At 48.8% G+C, this 15147-nt stretch overlaps 1 protein-coding gene across 1 annotated transcript in view; it reads left to right on the top strand.

Annotated features, from left to right (window-relative positions):
- The window catches only part of rnf24 (ring finger protein 24), a 36966-nt gene extending 22034 nt beyond the window's left edge, over positions 1–14932 (top strand). The window contains exons 3-6 of the mRNA XM_084454527.1: positions 1696–1738; positions 2194–2235; positions 8416–8495; positions 10074–14932. Of these exons, the coding sequence (XP_084310653.1) occupies positions 1696–1738; positions 2194–2235; positions 8416–8495; positions 10074–10215 (307 nt within the window). The 3' untranslated portion in view covers positions 10216–14932. The remainder of the gene's footprint in view (positions 1–1695; positions 1739–2193; positions 2236–8415; positions 8496–10073) is intronic.
- The last annotated feature ends 215 nt before the right edge of the window (positions 14933–15147 follow it).

Genomic DNA, 15147 nt, shown 5'->3' with positions numbered 1-15147 from the left:
ATCCCCATGCTTGGCTGCCTCTCCCTAAGATGACCTTAAGCTCCTCTCCCATACGGTAGACTTATGAATCACCCTTAAGTTTACACTAAGTTTACTGTCTAATTGTTAACCGTACATTTTTATTTGGGTATATCAGGTCACATTGCAAATGTGCGACATCAAATGAGGGCCTGATCTTCGAGTGTAAATAAAGCAATATACACATATATAACAATATATACTCCTCTATCTTGGTCACCAGCCTCATTGGCCAAGGTTAAAAGGGGAGAATCTTACCCAGAACATACAAATCCTTTCCCAAAAAATTTAATATTATGGAAAAGTTAGTTTTTTACCATAATTCCTTTCAGTTTATAGATTTATTACACACAAAGTAAAGTATTGCAAATATTTATTTGTTTAACTTTGCATGAATTTGGCTTCCAGCTCATAAAAAAAATAAAATAAAAAATATCACATAAAACCAATCAAAAAAACTGTATTTTCAAAACAGAAGTGTCAATCTTTATTATGTTCATGCCTGCACTCAATACTTGGTCGGGAATCCTTTTGCATGAATTGATATGATAATTAGATGATATTTAGATGATATTCTAATTTAATTTTGTAAATCTGTAAATCGTATCAGTTTACTATAAAAGACGTGTGACATAATCAGCTGGCCAGGCAGCAGTAACGAAGCCCAGCGTGGTTCAGGCAAGAGGAGCTCTCCTCCATCTGTGCTGGTGTAGAGAACCACTGAGAGAGGGGAGACTACTAGAACACACAGGACCACCTTAACGTTATTTAGTTCCAACTGGGTCTAAAAAGACAACCCAGTTAATTTAATGTAAAGGGACAGGAATTGTTTGTCTATCCAGGCACGCTGTCAAGAAGTGTGTGTGTGTGTGTGTGTGTGTGTGTGTGTGTGTGTGTGTGTGTGTGTGTGTGTGTGTGTGTGTGTGTGTGTGTGTGTGTGTGTGTGTGTGTGTGTGTGTGTGTGTGTGTGTGTGTGTGTGTGTGTGTGGGTGTGTGGGTGGGTGGGTGGGTGGGTGGGTGGGTGGGGGTGGTCTAGCAGTGTCATCAAGGTCAGAAACAGCCAACCATGGGGTCCGGTGTTGCCTGTGTGAAATCACTCCGCGAAACAGAACAAGGGTGTCCCCCTCACACCCTTTCATAGAACCAGATGAAACCCAATACCGTCAGGCCGCATGGAACCACTTAAGACAAAAGACGGCCCGTCTCGTATAATGAGGACTTGGCACCGTGCTGTGAAGGCCTGGATTAATTCCGGAATCCCTTAAGATGACGGCGGTAATATCTGACCGACCTTTCGGCCAAAGAGGATTTATGTCCCCTCTTGTTCAGTGAGATTGAAACCGGCCTCCTTACGGTCAGTGGGTTTGGCTAGGAGCCATGAAAGTACCGTCCCAAACTCCGAAGCAGTCCGTTACTAACTATACAGTACTTGCAGGTATTTACAAAAGCCTGCGTGGACCAGCGGTTAGTTGGGTACCCATCATATTTCAACTTCCAGACGTTCAACTAAATGTCAATGGACACTTTGCCCGCTGGGGGTAGGTGGTCAATTATTAGAATGCTGTAACAGTTGTTATGACGGCCATGTTTTCCCATCTTGTTATGCAACACAACACCTTGTTATGGTGCTTCGTGTCCTAATCAAAGAGGTGCTCTCTCCTCTGTGCTCTCCAACAGGCTACGGCACCAGGCACACAAGGAGCTGTACGCATACAAACAAGTAAGCTGCGCACGCACAACCCCCCCCCCACCCACCCACCCACACACACACGCACATTCAAAACCAATAGATCAAGGGAGTAGTCTAGACAGGGGGGGGGGGGTCGTCAACAGTCTCTTTCCCATGCCACTTGTTTCTGGCTGTTGTCTTACTTAATGTAAGGATGGTGCATGTGTGGCCTCATTTAGCATGGTTAATCCTTGCCCCCTGCCTTATATACTGTATTACAACTCCCAGTTACTGGTCTGTGTGTCCACAGTATTATCTTTCTTTTAGTATGTTCTTTCTTCTAGTAGAATGTTTCCCACTCGTAAGAGCACTTAAGAACTATCCTGCTCTGGATGCAGCCGGATTGTAGTCAACTGTTCCTTTTTGCTTTAGCACGGTGAGCGTTCAGTTCGGGTGTTTAGTCTGGGTGTCGGTTCTAATTCACACTTGTTCCTATTCCTCCGCAGGTCATACAAAAGGAGAAAGTGAAAGAGCTAAACCTGCATGAGGTAAGCCGAGCAGGATCGTTGCTCTCCTTCAGAGTCTCCTGTTGCTGCCGTCACACGATTACCGAGGAGTTTAAAAGTCATCCGTCCGACTGACGAGACTAGTATTGTCTTTAGACGCCCACGAGCTGTTCTGTGTCGCTCCAAGTGTGACCGGCTAGACCTGTCGTATGCCGTGTAATGCGTGACCCAGACGTGTAGAAAACACTACATACAGTAATTTAGAGACACCCCTCAACCACGTTAATACATCCAATGAAAAAAATATAGTCTCCTCATCTTTCAACCAATCCAGGGTGAGCTGGAGCGTAGCCAATCGCGTAAGCTCATCTGAGGAAGAAGGGCGAGGAAGACGAGAGGTGAGGATGGAAGGGAACTAGAATCAGGAAGAGCAGGAACACTCGCGCTATTTGCACACACAAGAGAGCGGTGTGGTCAGGAGAGGGCGTCGGCCGTCACACGCTTGAACCAGATGCGCGGCCGAGTCCCAAAAGGACTGCGACCGGACGGGAATTAGCCGTACAATTAGAATGCAGGGTGAGAGGTGGAGGCACGCATTGCGCTCTCTCTTTCTCTCTCTTTCTCTCGCTTTCGACTGAGGAGGAACTCGTACATCATCTCTCTCCCTCTCCCTCTCTCTCTCTCTCCCTCTCGTACATCCTCTAAGAGGAGCCCGGTTTTACTTGATGCTCAAGTTTCGGACTCTCAGAGACGGGTCACTTTCTCTCTCTCTCTCTCTCTCTCTCTCTCTCTCTCTCTCTCCCTCTCTCTCTCTCTTTCTCTTTCTCTTTCTCTTTCTCTTTCTCTTTCTCTTTCTCTTTCTCTTTCTCTTTCTCTTTCTCTTTCTCTTTCTCTCTCTCTTTCTCTTTCTCTTTCTCTCTCTCTCTCTCTCTCTCTCTTTCTCTCTCTCTCTTCTCTCTCTCTCTCTCTCTCTCTCTCTCTCTCTGCTGCAGAATAGTCCAATTACAAATGCGTGGACTAAGATGCGTTCTCATTGTCTTCAGGCTTTGACTCAGGTGGAGTGATGTAGCCCCCTCAGAAAAGTGTTAAGTAAGCTAGTCGGGGCTAGTAACGTCATACTCGCAGTATATGAAATGTATCTAGCCATAATCCTGAAATGCCACCACACACACACACACACATACACACACGTGCACTTCAGTACCGTCAGTACTCCTTTCTAACGGTACTGTGGTTCCCCCGTGACACTCCTCCTCGGACTGTTGAGTAAGGATGTTGTCGACACACCCCGCCCTTGTGACATGGATCATGGCGCCAGCGTGGTGGTACCGCGTCCATCTGAATGCCAGCTTGCACCCATACGATTGCCAGAGACATGCTGTAAATGCCAAGAGCCTCCCGTTACGCAATGCCCGACTGGAACAGAGTCCGAGAGATGTCCTTGCTCTCGGCCCGGTTAGCCGTCCGGCTGCTGGCGTCACGTCGAGGGTGTCAGGACATGGGCACATTTTTGTGTGTGTGTGTAAGCGTTCTGTTATGAAGCGTTACACTCGACGCTTAATTATTATTATTATTATTATTATTATTATTAACCATCTGATGTGCATCCTTGCGTGGCCTATTATTAGTCTCTTTAGACCTCTTTAATCTAGTTTCCATTGCTGGGACTAGGCCTGGATTAAGAAGCTAGGCACACTGTGTGCTGTGTCACAGGGCCTACGCCATCTTCCCCAGCCTCTTTCCCGTCCCCCACCTCCTCCTCCACCACCACCTTTCTCTTGTTGTTCTACTCGTCCTGCACTCGTTCGTCCCTTTCACGTTCTGTACCATGAAAGCTAACACCTCCAGCTAAAGTTAGCGCCCCCCCCTCCCCTCCCCACCTCGCCCTCGCCGAACCGTCCCGCCGTCAGGGAGCAAGTCGGCACAGTTCAACCCCCCCCCCCCCCCCCGCCTATGTCCCCCTTTAGCGCCACCGTGCTAATGAAAAGTCGCGGCCGCTAGAGCCTGCGTGCTAGGAGGGCCCGACAGGCTAGCGGAGCAGCTCGCCGACGGGGCGAGGAATTTGACGACGCACCTCCGTACCACCACCCCCCCCCCCCCCCCCCCCCCACACGTTGTCAAACATGGGAGGGGCCTGCGGAATGTGCCCTGCGAGCGCGGCGGCGCAGAGAGGCCGAGCGAGCAGCGCGGAGGTGAAAACCAGAGCCCACACTCCTGAATGCTGCCCTCGGGGCATGACCCATTTCTTTGTGTGGGGGGAACTTTGGACCGGTCCAAAAAGAACATCGGTGCTTTAATTATGACTTGAGCCCCACGCGGCCAATTCACACCTCTGTCATTAACCCGGTTCGTCTGTAGGAGGTTCAAATGACAGTCGGCCGCTGAAAATAGATAGTATAATATTTGACATGCAAGAGCATAAAACACAGTGCAATGACATGTCAGATAATTGTATAGAAATGCACTATAAGTACAGTATCATCAGTTTCCTGCTGAAACAATTGCATCTGTGTGCCTTTAATGGTCCTATTGCAATACTCCAGCTGTTGCTTTTTCCCAGCATGTTTGCCGGTCTGTGTCGGTTAAATCTATGTCCCTGTGTGTGTGTGTGTGTGGGTGTGCGCGTGCGTGTGTGGGTGTGTGTGTGCGTGTCTGCGTGTGTGCGTGTGTGTTCCGCTGTGATTCGCTCTGCACCGCTGCCCAGGTGACTTGACAGGTCGTCATCAGCGCACCTCACAAACAGAACAAAGCGCCTCAGCGCCTCCGACCGTCACCACGGCACCCGCTCAAACGGCGGAACCGCAAACGGGTCCTCGAAATGCGCGTGGGCGACTCGGGGCCGCATGGCGAAGGGAGCGCCATGTCACGGAGCACAACGTCTCACTGCGACCCTCTCCAGAGCGCGGTGCCCATCTCGTGTGACCGACCTCCCGCCCCTGTTCCCCTGTGGGACGAGTGGGAGTCAAATGGCCCATGGGCTGTGAGGAACCGGGGGGTTTGGGGGTGCGGGGGGGCTTGACACATTTCAACCAGCCACACGCTCCCAGTCACCGCTGCTGCGCCGCAGGCCTCTCCTCGTAGCCGAGAGGACAACACGGCACTCTTCAAGCCCAGGATTAATATAGCACATCCAGCTGCCAGTCTCTCTCCCTCTCTCTCTATCGCTCTCGCTCTCTCTCTCTATCGCTCTCTCTCTTTCTTTCTCTCTCCCTCCCTCTCTCTTTCTCTCCCTCTCTCTGTCTCCCTCCCTCTCTCTCTCTCTCCCCCTCTCTCTCTCTTTCTCCCTCTCTCTCCCTCTCCCCCCCCCTCTCTCTCTCTCTTCTCTCTTTCTCTCTCTCCCTCTCTCTCTCTCCCTCTGTCTCTCTCTCTCCCTCTATCCCTCTCTCTCTCTCTATCATCTGGTCCTCATCTCTGAGTGAACCGATCATGCAGTGTTATTTAGGGCTCGCTGCTAGTTAAAGTGGTCGAGGGTGTTTCTCATGCGGCCATTGAAGAAAGTCTTTATATAGCTGGAGGACAAAATCAAAACACAGTCCTGCTTTCCAGACCCTGCAGCCTTCAGGAGAGAGAGAGAGAGGAGAGGCAGAAGAGCAATGGAGAGGGAGAGGAGAGAGAGAGAGAGGGAGCCATGCCTGGAATATGTAGGGGTCGTGGGTCGTATGCCCACCTCCCTTGTTCCTCCTCTCTTGCTCTGTAAAGCGCATTGTGTTGCCTCTGTGTATGAAATGTGCTATCCAAATAAAGCTTTGATTGATCGATTGATTGATAAAATAACCGTTAACAGAGAGAATTGAGTGACGTATGAATGAACCTATGACAGGCTCTTCCAATGTCCCTCTGTAGATCTGATATTGTAACACGGTACTTATCACAGCCTTCCAGAGGCACCAGAGCCCCTTGCCTCTCCCACTGCCCTCTAGACACAGTGGTCAGACAGGCGTAGGCGATGGCCTACCTCTCTGCATGTTCTCCCGTATGGAAGGCAGATGTGTCCAGGTCTCTCCCAGGTGGCCTCATGCCTTACTTGAAAAGTTCCGAAGTTCTGGAAAAAGATTAGACTAGGAGCCAATATACTGTAGCCAAGGAGCTCTCTCTCTCTCTCTCTCTCTCTCTCTCTCTCTACTGTAGCCAAGGAGCTCTCTCTCTCTCTCTTCCTCTCTCTCTCTATCTCTCTCTCCTCTCTCTCTCTCCCCCTCCCTCCCTCCCGCCCAGCGAGTATGGGCCAAAGCTTTTGAACAAAGGCATCAATCTCCCTGTGGAGTCAGATCGAGGGCACGGCGGTATCGAAGCGGAGGGCCTCCGGGGAGAAGGGAGGGAGGGACTCCGGGGAGAAGGGAGGGAGGGACTCCGGGGAGAAGCCGCGGTGCCCCGGCAGGCCTCGTTTCACCCCGCCGTCCCCAGCTGCCAGCGCGCGTCTTCAAGGTCGGGGACCGTACAGTTGGTCGCGCGCAAAAAGACAAACAGAAGGGATCCATCTAGAAATGGTAAATGGACTGCACTTTAGCTATAAAATATAGCGCTTTTCCACCTTAGTGGCACTCAAAGCTTTACAATGGCCTCTCATTCACCCATTCACACACACTCACGCACCAATGGCGGCAGCTGCCATGCAAGGTGCTAACCTGCTCATTGGGAGCAATTTGGGGTTAGGTGTCTTGCTCAAGGACACTTCGACATGTGGACAGTGAGCTACAGCCGCCCCTTGCAACGCGTTACGCTGTGTGTAGTTCAGTTATGCCTATAGCAGAAAGCTATGATTGTGTTAAAAGGTCACACACACACTCATACGGGCGCAAACGTGCATTGCCGGTCAGGTGTGTCAGTAAATGAGCCGTGTCCAGTCTGCTGGGCTCCATCTGCCACCGGTGGTCTTGTCACTACCTTCTCCATTGTGTCCGCAGACAGACGGCAGTGATCGCACACACACACACACACACACACACACACACACACTGTCTCCCAGCCCACACAGTGTGCCCTGTTGTGACACAGTGGATTTCCTGCCTCATCACTGTCAAGGACACTCAGTCTCTCTCTCTCTCTCTCTCTCTCTCTCTCTCTCACTCTCGATCTCTCTCTCTCTCTCTCACACACACACACACACACACACACACACACACAGCCTCAGTCTCCACCTCCTGGGCATGGTCAGCATCCAACCACAGTTAGCCAAAGGGCGCTATTCAATCAACGCTTCAGCGGGGCGTTTGCACAGCGGCATTGAAACAGATCTGGCAGGACGTGATGTCATAGGACACTGACCGGAGTCCTTGTCCCCCAGACTCACCGTTGTGCTCTGTCCAGCCCGGCCCTCAGCCTTAGCTTCAAGCGTGTGACGCCCCCCCCCCCAACTCTCCGTATCTCCAGGTAGCGAGAGGACAGAGAGCAAGTAACTGAGCTAGCTCGCTTTCTCTCTCGCTCCACAGAACCGGCGCTACAGGGAGGGAGTCTCTCTCTCTCTCTCTCGACTCAGAAAGAACTCGTACATCATCTCTCTCTCTCTCTCTCTCTCTCTCTCTCTCGACTGAGGAAGAGCTTGTACATCTCTCTCTCTCTCTCTCGACTGAGGAAGAACTTGTACATCTCTCTCTCTCTCTCTCGACTGAGGAAGAACTCGTACATCATATCTCTCTTTCTCTCTTTCGACTGAGGAGGAACTCGTACATCATCTCTCTCTCTCTCTCTCTCGTACATCCTCCAGGAGGAGCCCGGTTTTACTCGATGCTCAAGTTTCGGACTCTCAGAGACGGGTCCCTACGTCTCGTGGAAAAAGCTGGATGCTTGTTGTATTTCAGGGGCTGTGTGTCGTTCCGTGCAGCTACTCTGTAGTACGATGTGACGGTCTAGTAGCCCGGCCACTCCCCCCCCCCCCCCCCCCCCCCACTCACACACACACACACACGAGAGTTTAGCCAATCAGTGAATGATCTACCTGGGAGGGGCTGTTGTTTTCCAGGAGCAGGTCAGGTGACCTTGAGCCAATACAGAACAGCTTTTTTTTTTTTTTTTTTCTGTTTTTTTGGCATCTATCAGGTGGGCGTGGCTAAATCTGTGTCCCCTGTCCGACCAGTCTCTACAGTTATTATTGCAGCGACTAAATCGCTCAACTCTTCTGCTACATTAGGACTTTTGCGTCAACCTGCCACATTAATAACCCCGTTTCCTCTCTCTCTCCCCCTCTCTCTCTCTCTCTCTCTCTCTCTCTCTCTCTCTCTCTCTCAGATATGTGCAGTGTGCTTGGAGGAGTTCAAACAGAAAGATGAGCTGGGGATTTGCCCGTGCAAACACGCCTTTCACAGGAAGTAAGTACTCCCATCAACAACACTGGCTGGGCAGTGGGCACACACACACACACACGCACACAGACCTCCAACACAGTGGCTTTGGGTCACACATATCAGTATGTTTGACTCTCGCCAACACACACACACACACACACACCGGCCCATCAGCACAGTCAAGGTTGGCTGCGCCTCACATTCCTTTCTGTTGATTATTTAGAGCAGAGTTGAGCCTGAATTGCGGACAGCGGGACAGCTGAATCACAACAACAGAATAGTAGTGTCCCTGCCCCTCAGCTGCCTCTCCAGGGGGGAAAGGTTTGCTGTAGAATCGGTTTTTAGAGAAATAAAATGAGAGAGGGAGAGAGAGAGAGAGAGAGAGAGAGAGAGAGAGAGTGAGAGAGTGAGTGAGAGTGTGAGAGGGGGCAGAGAGGGAAATGGTGACTGAGGACAAAAAGAGGGAGGGGGCAGTAGTGTGTGTGTGTGTGTGTGTGTGTGTGTGTGTGTGTGTGTGTGTGTGTGTGTGTGTGAGGACAACATTGGATGACTTGATGGATTGGGGGGCTCTTGTAGTGAGAGGCTAACTTCGCCCTCCTCCTCCTCTATAAGCGTTTCCACTAGGTGCTGTGTGTGTGTGTGAGTGTGTGAGTGTGTGAGTGTGTGAGTGTGTGAGTGAGAGAGAGAGAGAGAGATAGATCCCCGCCCGCCCGGGCCTACTTTCGCCACAGCCCCACATGTCACCGCGTGGGCGGGTCACCGCTTGCCTGGTCACCACACACACACACACACTCATGTTAAACACACTCCTCTTATCGGCTGTGTTTACTGTACCTCTGCTGGTGCACGTACCCCCCCCCCCCCACCCCCCCATCTTGTGTCAGAAATAGCTCGGTACCGGCCGTGAATAATTCACCGCCACTGACGCAGCCAATCGGTCCCGCGCCGCACGCCATCAGCTAACGCAGCGGGGCGCGCGCACACACACACACACACACCTCTCCGTCTGCTATGGGGCCGCCACGCTTGCAGGCCAGTAGCTTTGAGGGATAGGCTTCATCGAACCGTGGAATTGATCATGACAAAAACATGGTGTGTTGTGTTTCTAAACCATCTTTTCATCTCTCCCTCCATTTTTTACTTTCCAATTTACCTCTCTCTGTCACCCTGCCTCTCTCCCTCTCTCTCTCTGTCACCCTGCCTCTCTCTCTCTCTGTCACCTTGTCTCTCTCTCTCTCTCTCTCTCTGTCACCCTGCCTCTCTCTCTCTCTGTCACCTTGTCTCTCTCTCTCTCTCTCTCTCTCTCTCTCTCTCTCTGTCACCCTGCCTCTCTCTCTCTCTCTGTCACCTTCTCTCTCTCTCTCTCTCTCTCTCTCTCTCTCTCTCTCTGTCACCCTGCCTCTCTCTCTCTCTCTGTCACCTTGTCTCTCTCTCTCTCTCTCACCCTGCCTCTCTCTCTCTCTCTGTCACCCTTCCTCTCTCTCTCCCTCCCTCCCTCCGTCCCTCCCTCTCTCTCTCTCTCTCTCTGTCATCCTGCCTTTCTCTCTCACTCTCTCACTGTCACCCTGCCTCTCTCTACCCCCCTCTCTCTCTCCCTCCCAGGTGCCTCATTAAGTGGTTGGAGGTGAGGAAGGTGTGCCCGCTGTGCAACATGCCCGTGCTGCAGCTCGCCCAGCAGGCGGGCGCCTCGGACGCAGCCGTACCCATCCAGCAGCCGCTGCCCGGCGTGGAGAACTTGGTTTAGCGCACACACACACACACACACACTCACTCACTCACTCGCCTGTACAGGTACACATGTATATGAACAAGGACGGCCAGGAGAGCCTGGTCACTGCGTAGAGACGCATGACATTGTGACATCCGCTACCCCGTCTCCTCCATCCTAACCATTGCCTCTGTGGAATCACAGAAAGGATTTCTAATAACCATTCTTACTGATTTTTTTTTGTGGGGTGTTTGGGGTGGGGTGGGTCAATGAAGGAGAGTTATCCCAGTTATCTTCTCAGCCAAGCTGAGGTCACTCTTGACTGTTTCACAACCAAAGCACTTTTCTGGGGACACCAGCGCGAGGCGGAAGAAAGACAAAAACATAACTGCTACACGTTGGAATTGGAAATGGCTGCATTTTTAAAATTTTTGTTTTTACATAACTTTTGTTGTTTTTAACAAGCACTTTACGAGAACTCAACTTTAACTGCTTGTGAGAAGGGTAGTAGCAAGGTCATATTTTATATTTTATTATAACGATTAACTATTATTTCTTTTTTTATGTGTACAGGGCTACATGGGTTTTCATTTTTAGTTGAGTGGACTTTGATTTTCTTAAACGAAGAAATATCTTAAAGGGACAATAGCTTCAAAATGAATGGATGTCAAGAAACACATGGGACACTTAACAAACGGCAACATTTTGAAGCCAGATGCTCTTTCTCACTCTCACACACAAGACGAGTCCAGCGTTTACTGAAGGTTTATGTGTGTGTGTGTGTGTGTGTGTGTGTGTCTGTGTGTGTACGTGCATGTCCTTGGGAAGAGAGCACAGCCACTGCAACCTCAGAACTTGGTGTCCACCTAAATGTGAATCAACAGAGGAGCAGGTCAGAAGTGTTGTGCCCTCGAAAGTGACCAACCCTCTCGTATGAAGGCTGTACAGAACGTTACTCTCCTCGCTCCTCAGTGTGTGCGTCTTTGTTACAATGTGGCCACAATAGTCGTTGCTAAAGAGCCAGCCCGCTCCTTTGGGATGATGTGAATGAATCTGGCAAAACGCAACAGTGCCGAAGTAACCTTCTCAATACAATTGATAAGGTAAATCAACTGTATCTACACAAGTCTTTCTCAATGCTCTGTATAAAGCAGTGAACAGTGATACACTTGTTTGCGGGATATAACTATCACCGGTGTGTGTGTGTGTGTGTGTGCGTTGGACTGAGACACACCCGTCAGTCAACACATTCTGGGAGCGTCCTGGCTCAACTCACTTCCTGTGTTTAAGGAGAACAGGAAGCAGAGAAACCAGACACCCTGGGCCCACGGCGACCCTCAGCCCTACAGCCAATCAGGTGTCTCGCTTCTAGTTACATAATTGTGTGTGTGGGGGGGGGGGGGGGCATGCTACCCCCTTCTCCCAACCACAACATGCCTGAGTTATTAGTCATGATTTTGGCAACCGCTGGATGTCAAAGCCCCCAGTTGGAGGTGGCTTCTAGTTTTTATATGATTTGGAGCACATCCCAAATTCAGTCTTTGTGGATTCAACTTTGGATGCAGTAGAATAGAAATCTTATAGTGAGCAAACTATAAAACATAAATGTATGCAAGTACATTACCAAGGATTAAATCTGATCAGGTGTGAAACCTTTAAAAGTCATATTGATTCTGTTAATTTCTTTCTAACATTTTTGAAGAACAAACACTAGTGTGCTGAGGCATTGTTGCGTTTTGATACACATACATAAACAATGTTCCCCAAATTTGGACATTTTCTTTTCTTTCATCTGATTATTTTATTATTATATTTTTGACACATAATTTTGGTAGTGACACGTTCCAGGAGCCCGGGCGCCAGACTTGCCCGGCTGCGTCATTCTCTCAAGCCCTGACATTATGCACAGCAACAAATTATCTCTCATGTTTGTTTGACTGTAGTATCACATATCTTGCTGGGGGGGGCGGGGGTGGGGGCGGGGGTGTAATGTGACTCGGCACCGTCAAAGGCCAGAACAGACCGGGCTTTCACTTTATATTCAACCCAAGAAAGGTGCTAAAAAATAATCATTGCACAGCTAGGCTTTATCTCAGTGGCACGGTACCATGGCCATGGTCAACAGGTTACAGTGAGGCAGCATTTTTTATTCACTCTTCCCACACAAAGTATCTAGCTGTTTTTGAGCTGCCTTATTCTGGCTCTTTCCCCCAGCCCCCCCCCCCAAACACCCCCCTCTCTCTCTACACACTACTGTGGTTTTGTTCACCACAACACAGACCACTCTGAAACAGGCCCTTTGTGCAAGCGCCCCACTCTCTCTCTCTCTCTCTCTCTCTCTCTCTCTCTCTCTCTCACACACACACAGCATCACATGGTGAAAGTGCTGTGTGATGAGTTTGGATGAGGGAGGTGTGTCACAGGGGTCAGGTGCGGTAACTGTGAGAAAGGTCACACACGACAGGACAGCTGAAAGGTTACGGCAAAGTCCATGGTCATGTTGCACAGTCCTAAAAGACAATCGCAACCGAAAAGCCAAATATCAGAATTTGAATAAAGGTTGAATGCAAAGAAAGCCCGGTCGGCCAAAAAGGGGGGGTTTGTTGGTTCCTCCCACCGTGGGCTGAGTCTTTCACAACCCGGCTCCTACAGTGCTGAGACACCCAGACATGTGGGAGAGGGGGGGGGGGGGGTACAAAAAGGTGTTTTTGGACACCATTGGCCAAACTGATTAGGGTTCCGCATGTGATAGCTCAAACTGCCAGACGTGATTGCAGATCTAACTCATCTCACAAACTTGACAAACTGTTGTTGTTCTGTCCCCACTTGCTTTGATTGGAACAAATTATAACATGGGGACTAGCTAGCGATAAAACATTTCATAAAGCCTTATGTTGCCAATATGAGAACGTGGATTTCTCCGCAGTATCTGTTGCAGTTTGAGGAGTGAAGGGGTAAAGTTTGTGATTTTTTTTTTTCCCACTTGTGCTTTACTTGTGTGTCTGTTACATGTTCATGTCTGTGAAAAGACACTACTGTGGTCGAATGAGGAAAAAAATAATTTGAAGTCGCTCAATGTTTGTACGTGGGAGCTGCTTTTAGGTACCTGTTAGGTAAGTTCTGTATCTCTTGCACAATATCAAAGGAGTTTATCATATGCCTCCTTATTTTTCCACTAGTATATTCACATCTCACCAAACAAAGAGAAAAAATGACTTCAGTTCCAATATTTATTTAAATTCCCTTCCCCACCTGTTTAAAAATGTCTTGGGACTAGCAGCCCTGCCACAACCCCCAACCAGGACACAGCAAATCCTAAAGATTTGTCCTCAACTAGTGGTTTAGTTTTTGAATGTAGGGTTCAAGAGAGACTGATAGAAAGTATGTTGGGAAGAGATTGATAATGTGAACACGTCCAATTTAGATGGCTACAGTTGTGTTTGTAAATAGAAAGTAGTGTTGCTAGTAGAATATTGGTAGAGTGCACATAGAGGGGATGCACCGGACTGTGAATGACTGCTCTTTTGCATAAAATACACTGCATCAGAGCACTTTTAAACAATGAGGTTGGGAGTTAATTATATATTTTTTCAACCTGAAGAATCCAAATCATACTTGTGTACCCCCTTAATCCTTCCTCCCCCAATCGTCTCAGAGCAGACATGGTTCCACATGCCTCCCCAACCCTAAAAAAAGCATGTAGTCACACAATATTAGTTTTAACAGCAACAGATGATTTGTCTGTGAGAGAGTGAGAGAGGTTTGTCATATCCCTCCCTTTAAGACAGCCATGGAGATCAAGATATGAAATCAACTATTTTCTGTGCATAACGCCAGCTGTTATACCTGAACAAGGTACAAAGGCCAAATACATCAGAAAAGACATGGGTGGTGGTGATGAATTCAGTGGTGAGAGAGATCCCCTATTGTGATGACATCACTGTTCTTTCAGTAGGTTGCTGAAAAAAAGCGGCATCTTTGTGAGTCAACGTCTCTGCGTCACATCACAACTAACTGGTCCGCTGGGGACGCGGCTTCCTGGCGGCACCAACCAAATTACCAAATGCTCGCTAATTCTGTCCGCTTTCAATCGGACGCATTTCATGAAGCGTTTTAAGTAGAGTAGATCCTCAGGGGTCCAGAGTTGATGAAAACCACGAGGACAAGAGGGAAACGTATTGTCATTGACCGTCATGTGGCATTGTAAGACTCTGGATTGAGCACGCCACCCAGTGGGGAAAGGGTTGGCTTCTCTCTCCCTCATTTTAAAATGCCAGATTTTCCTCACGTCTGTATCACCGCCTCGCTGAACTGATTTAGTGGGATGTGTTATTCATATTCTGTCTTGCTCCAAGTACCCCACCCTCTGAATTGTCTGTCACTACCATACAGTACCATGTGACCCCAACACACAAACACACCATTTAAACCCACCTCTTAACTAATGTCTACCCCCAACCTCTACCTGCTCCTCTCCTCACTCCTATCTCCCCACACCCTGACACCCATGTTAACACTGATGACGTTTGTGGACACCCACAAACATGTTTGTAAAACTAAGAATTCTGCAGCAGAATATTTTTGGAGACATTGCTGTACAGTATTTGTAAGCTCTATTTTTGTATATTTAATTGCTATTTTGGAGGAAATTTACAAAAAAAAAAGGGGTAAAAAGCATTTTGGGGCAAATTTTGTGTTTATTCATTTTAAAAGAAATTGTTGCATGTGACTGACTTGAACTGTAAATAAAATTACCAAGTTTTGAAAATAATAGTTTGTGTGGACCATTTTGCTTTGATAGGAAATATGATTTTGTAGTATTGTTACAAAAAGTAGTCTTACCAGTGTACTTTGTCCTACCATCAGTATGAGCTGGGTATCATATGATACTGAAATACCTTTGCGATGATAACATTTCTTGGTAGAAACTCAAATTACAGACCATGTGCCTGTCTCATGATTAAAGTT

This window comes from Borostomias antarcticus (assembly GCF_949987555.1).
Source record: "Borostomias antarcticus genome assembly, chromosome: 20".
NCBI classification, from domain to species: domain Eukaryota; kingdom Metazoa; phylum Chordata; class Actinopteri; order Stomiiformes; family Stomiidae; genus Borostomias; species Borostomias antarcticus.
Note: the sequence above shows the minus strand (reverse complement) of the source record. Positions and strands in the feature narration are given on the sequence as shown.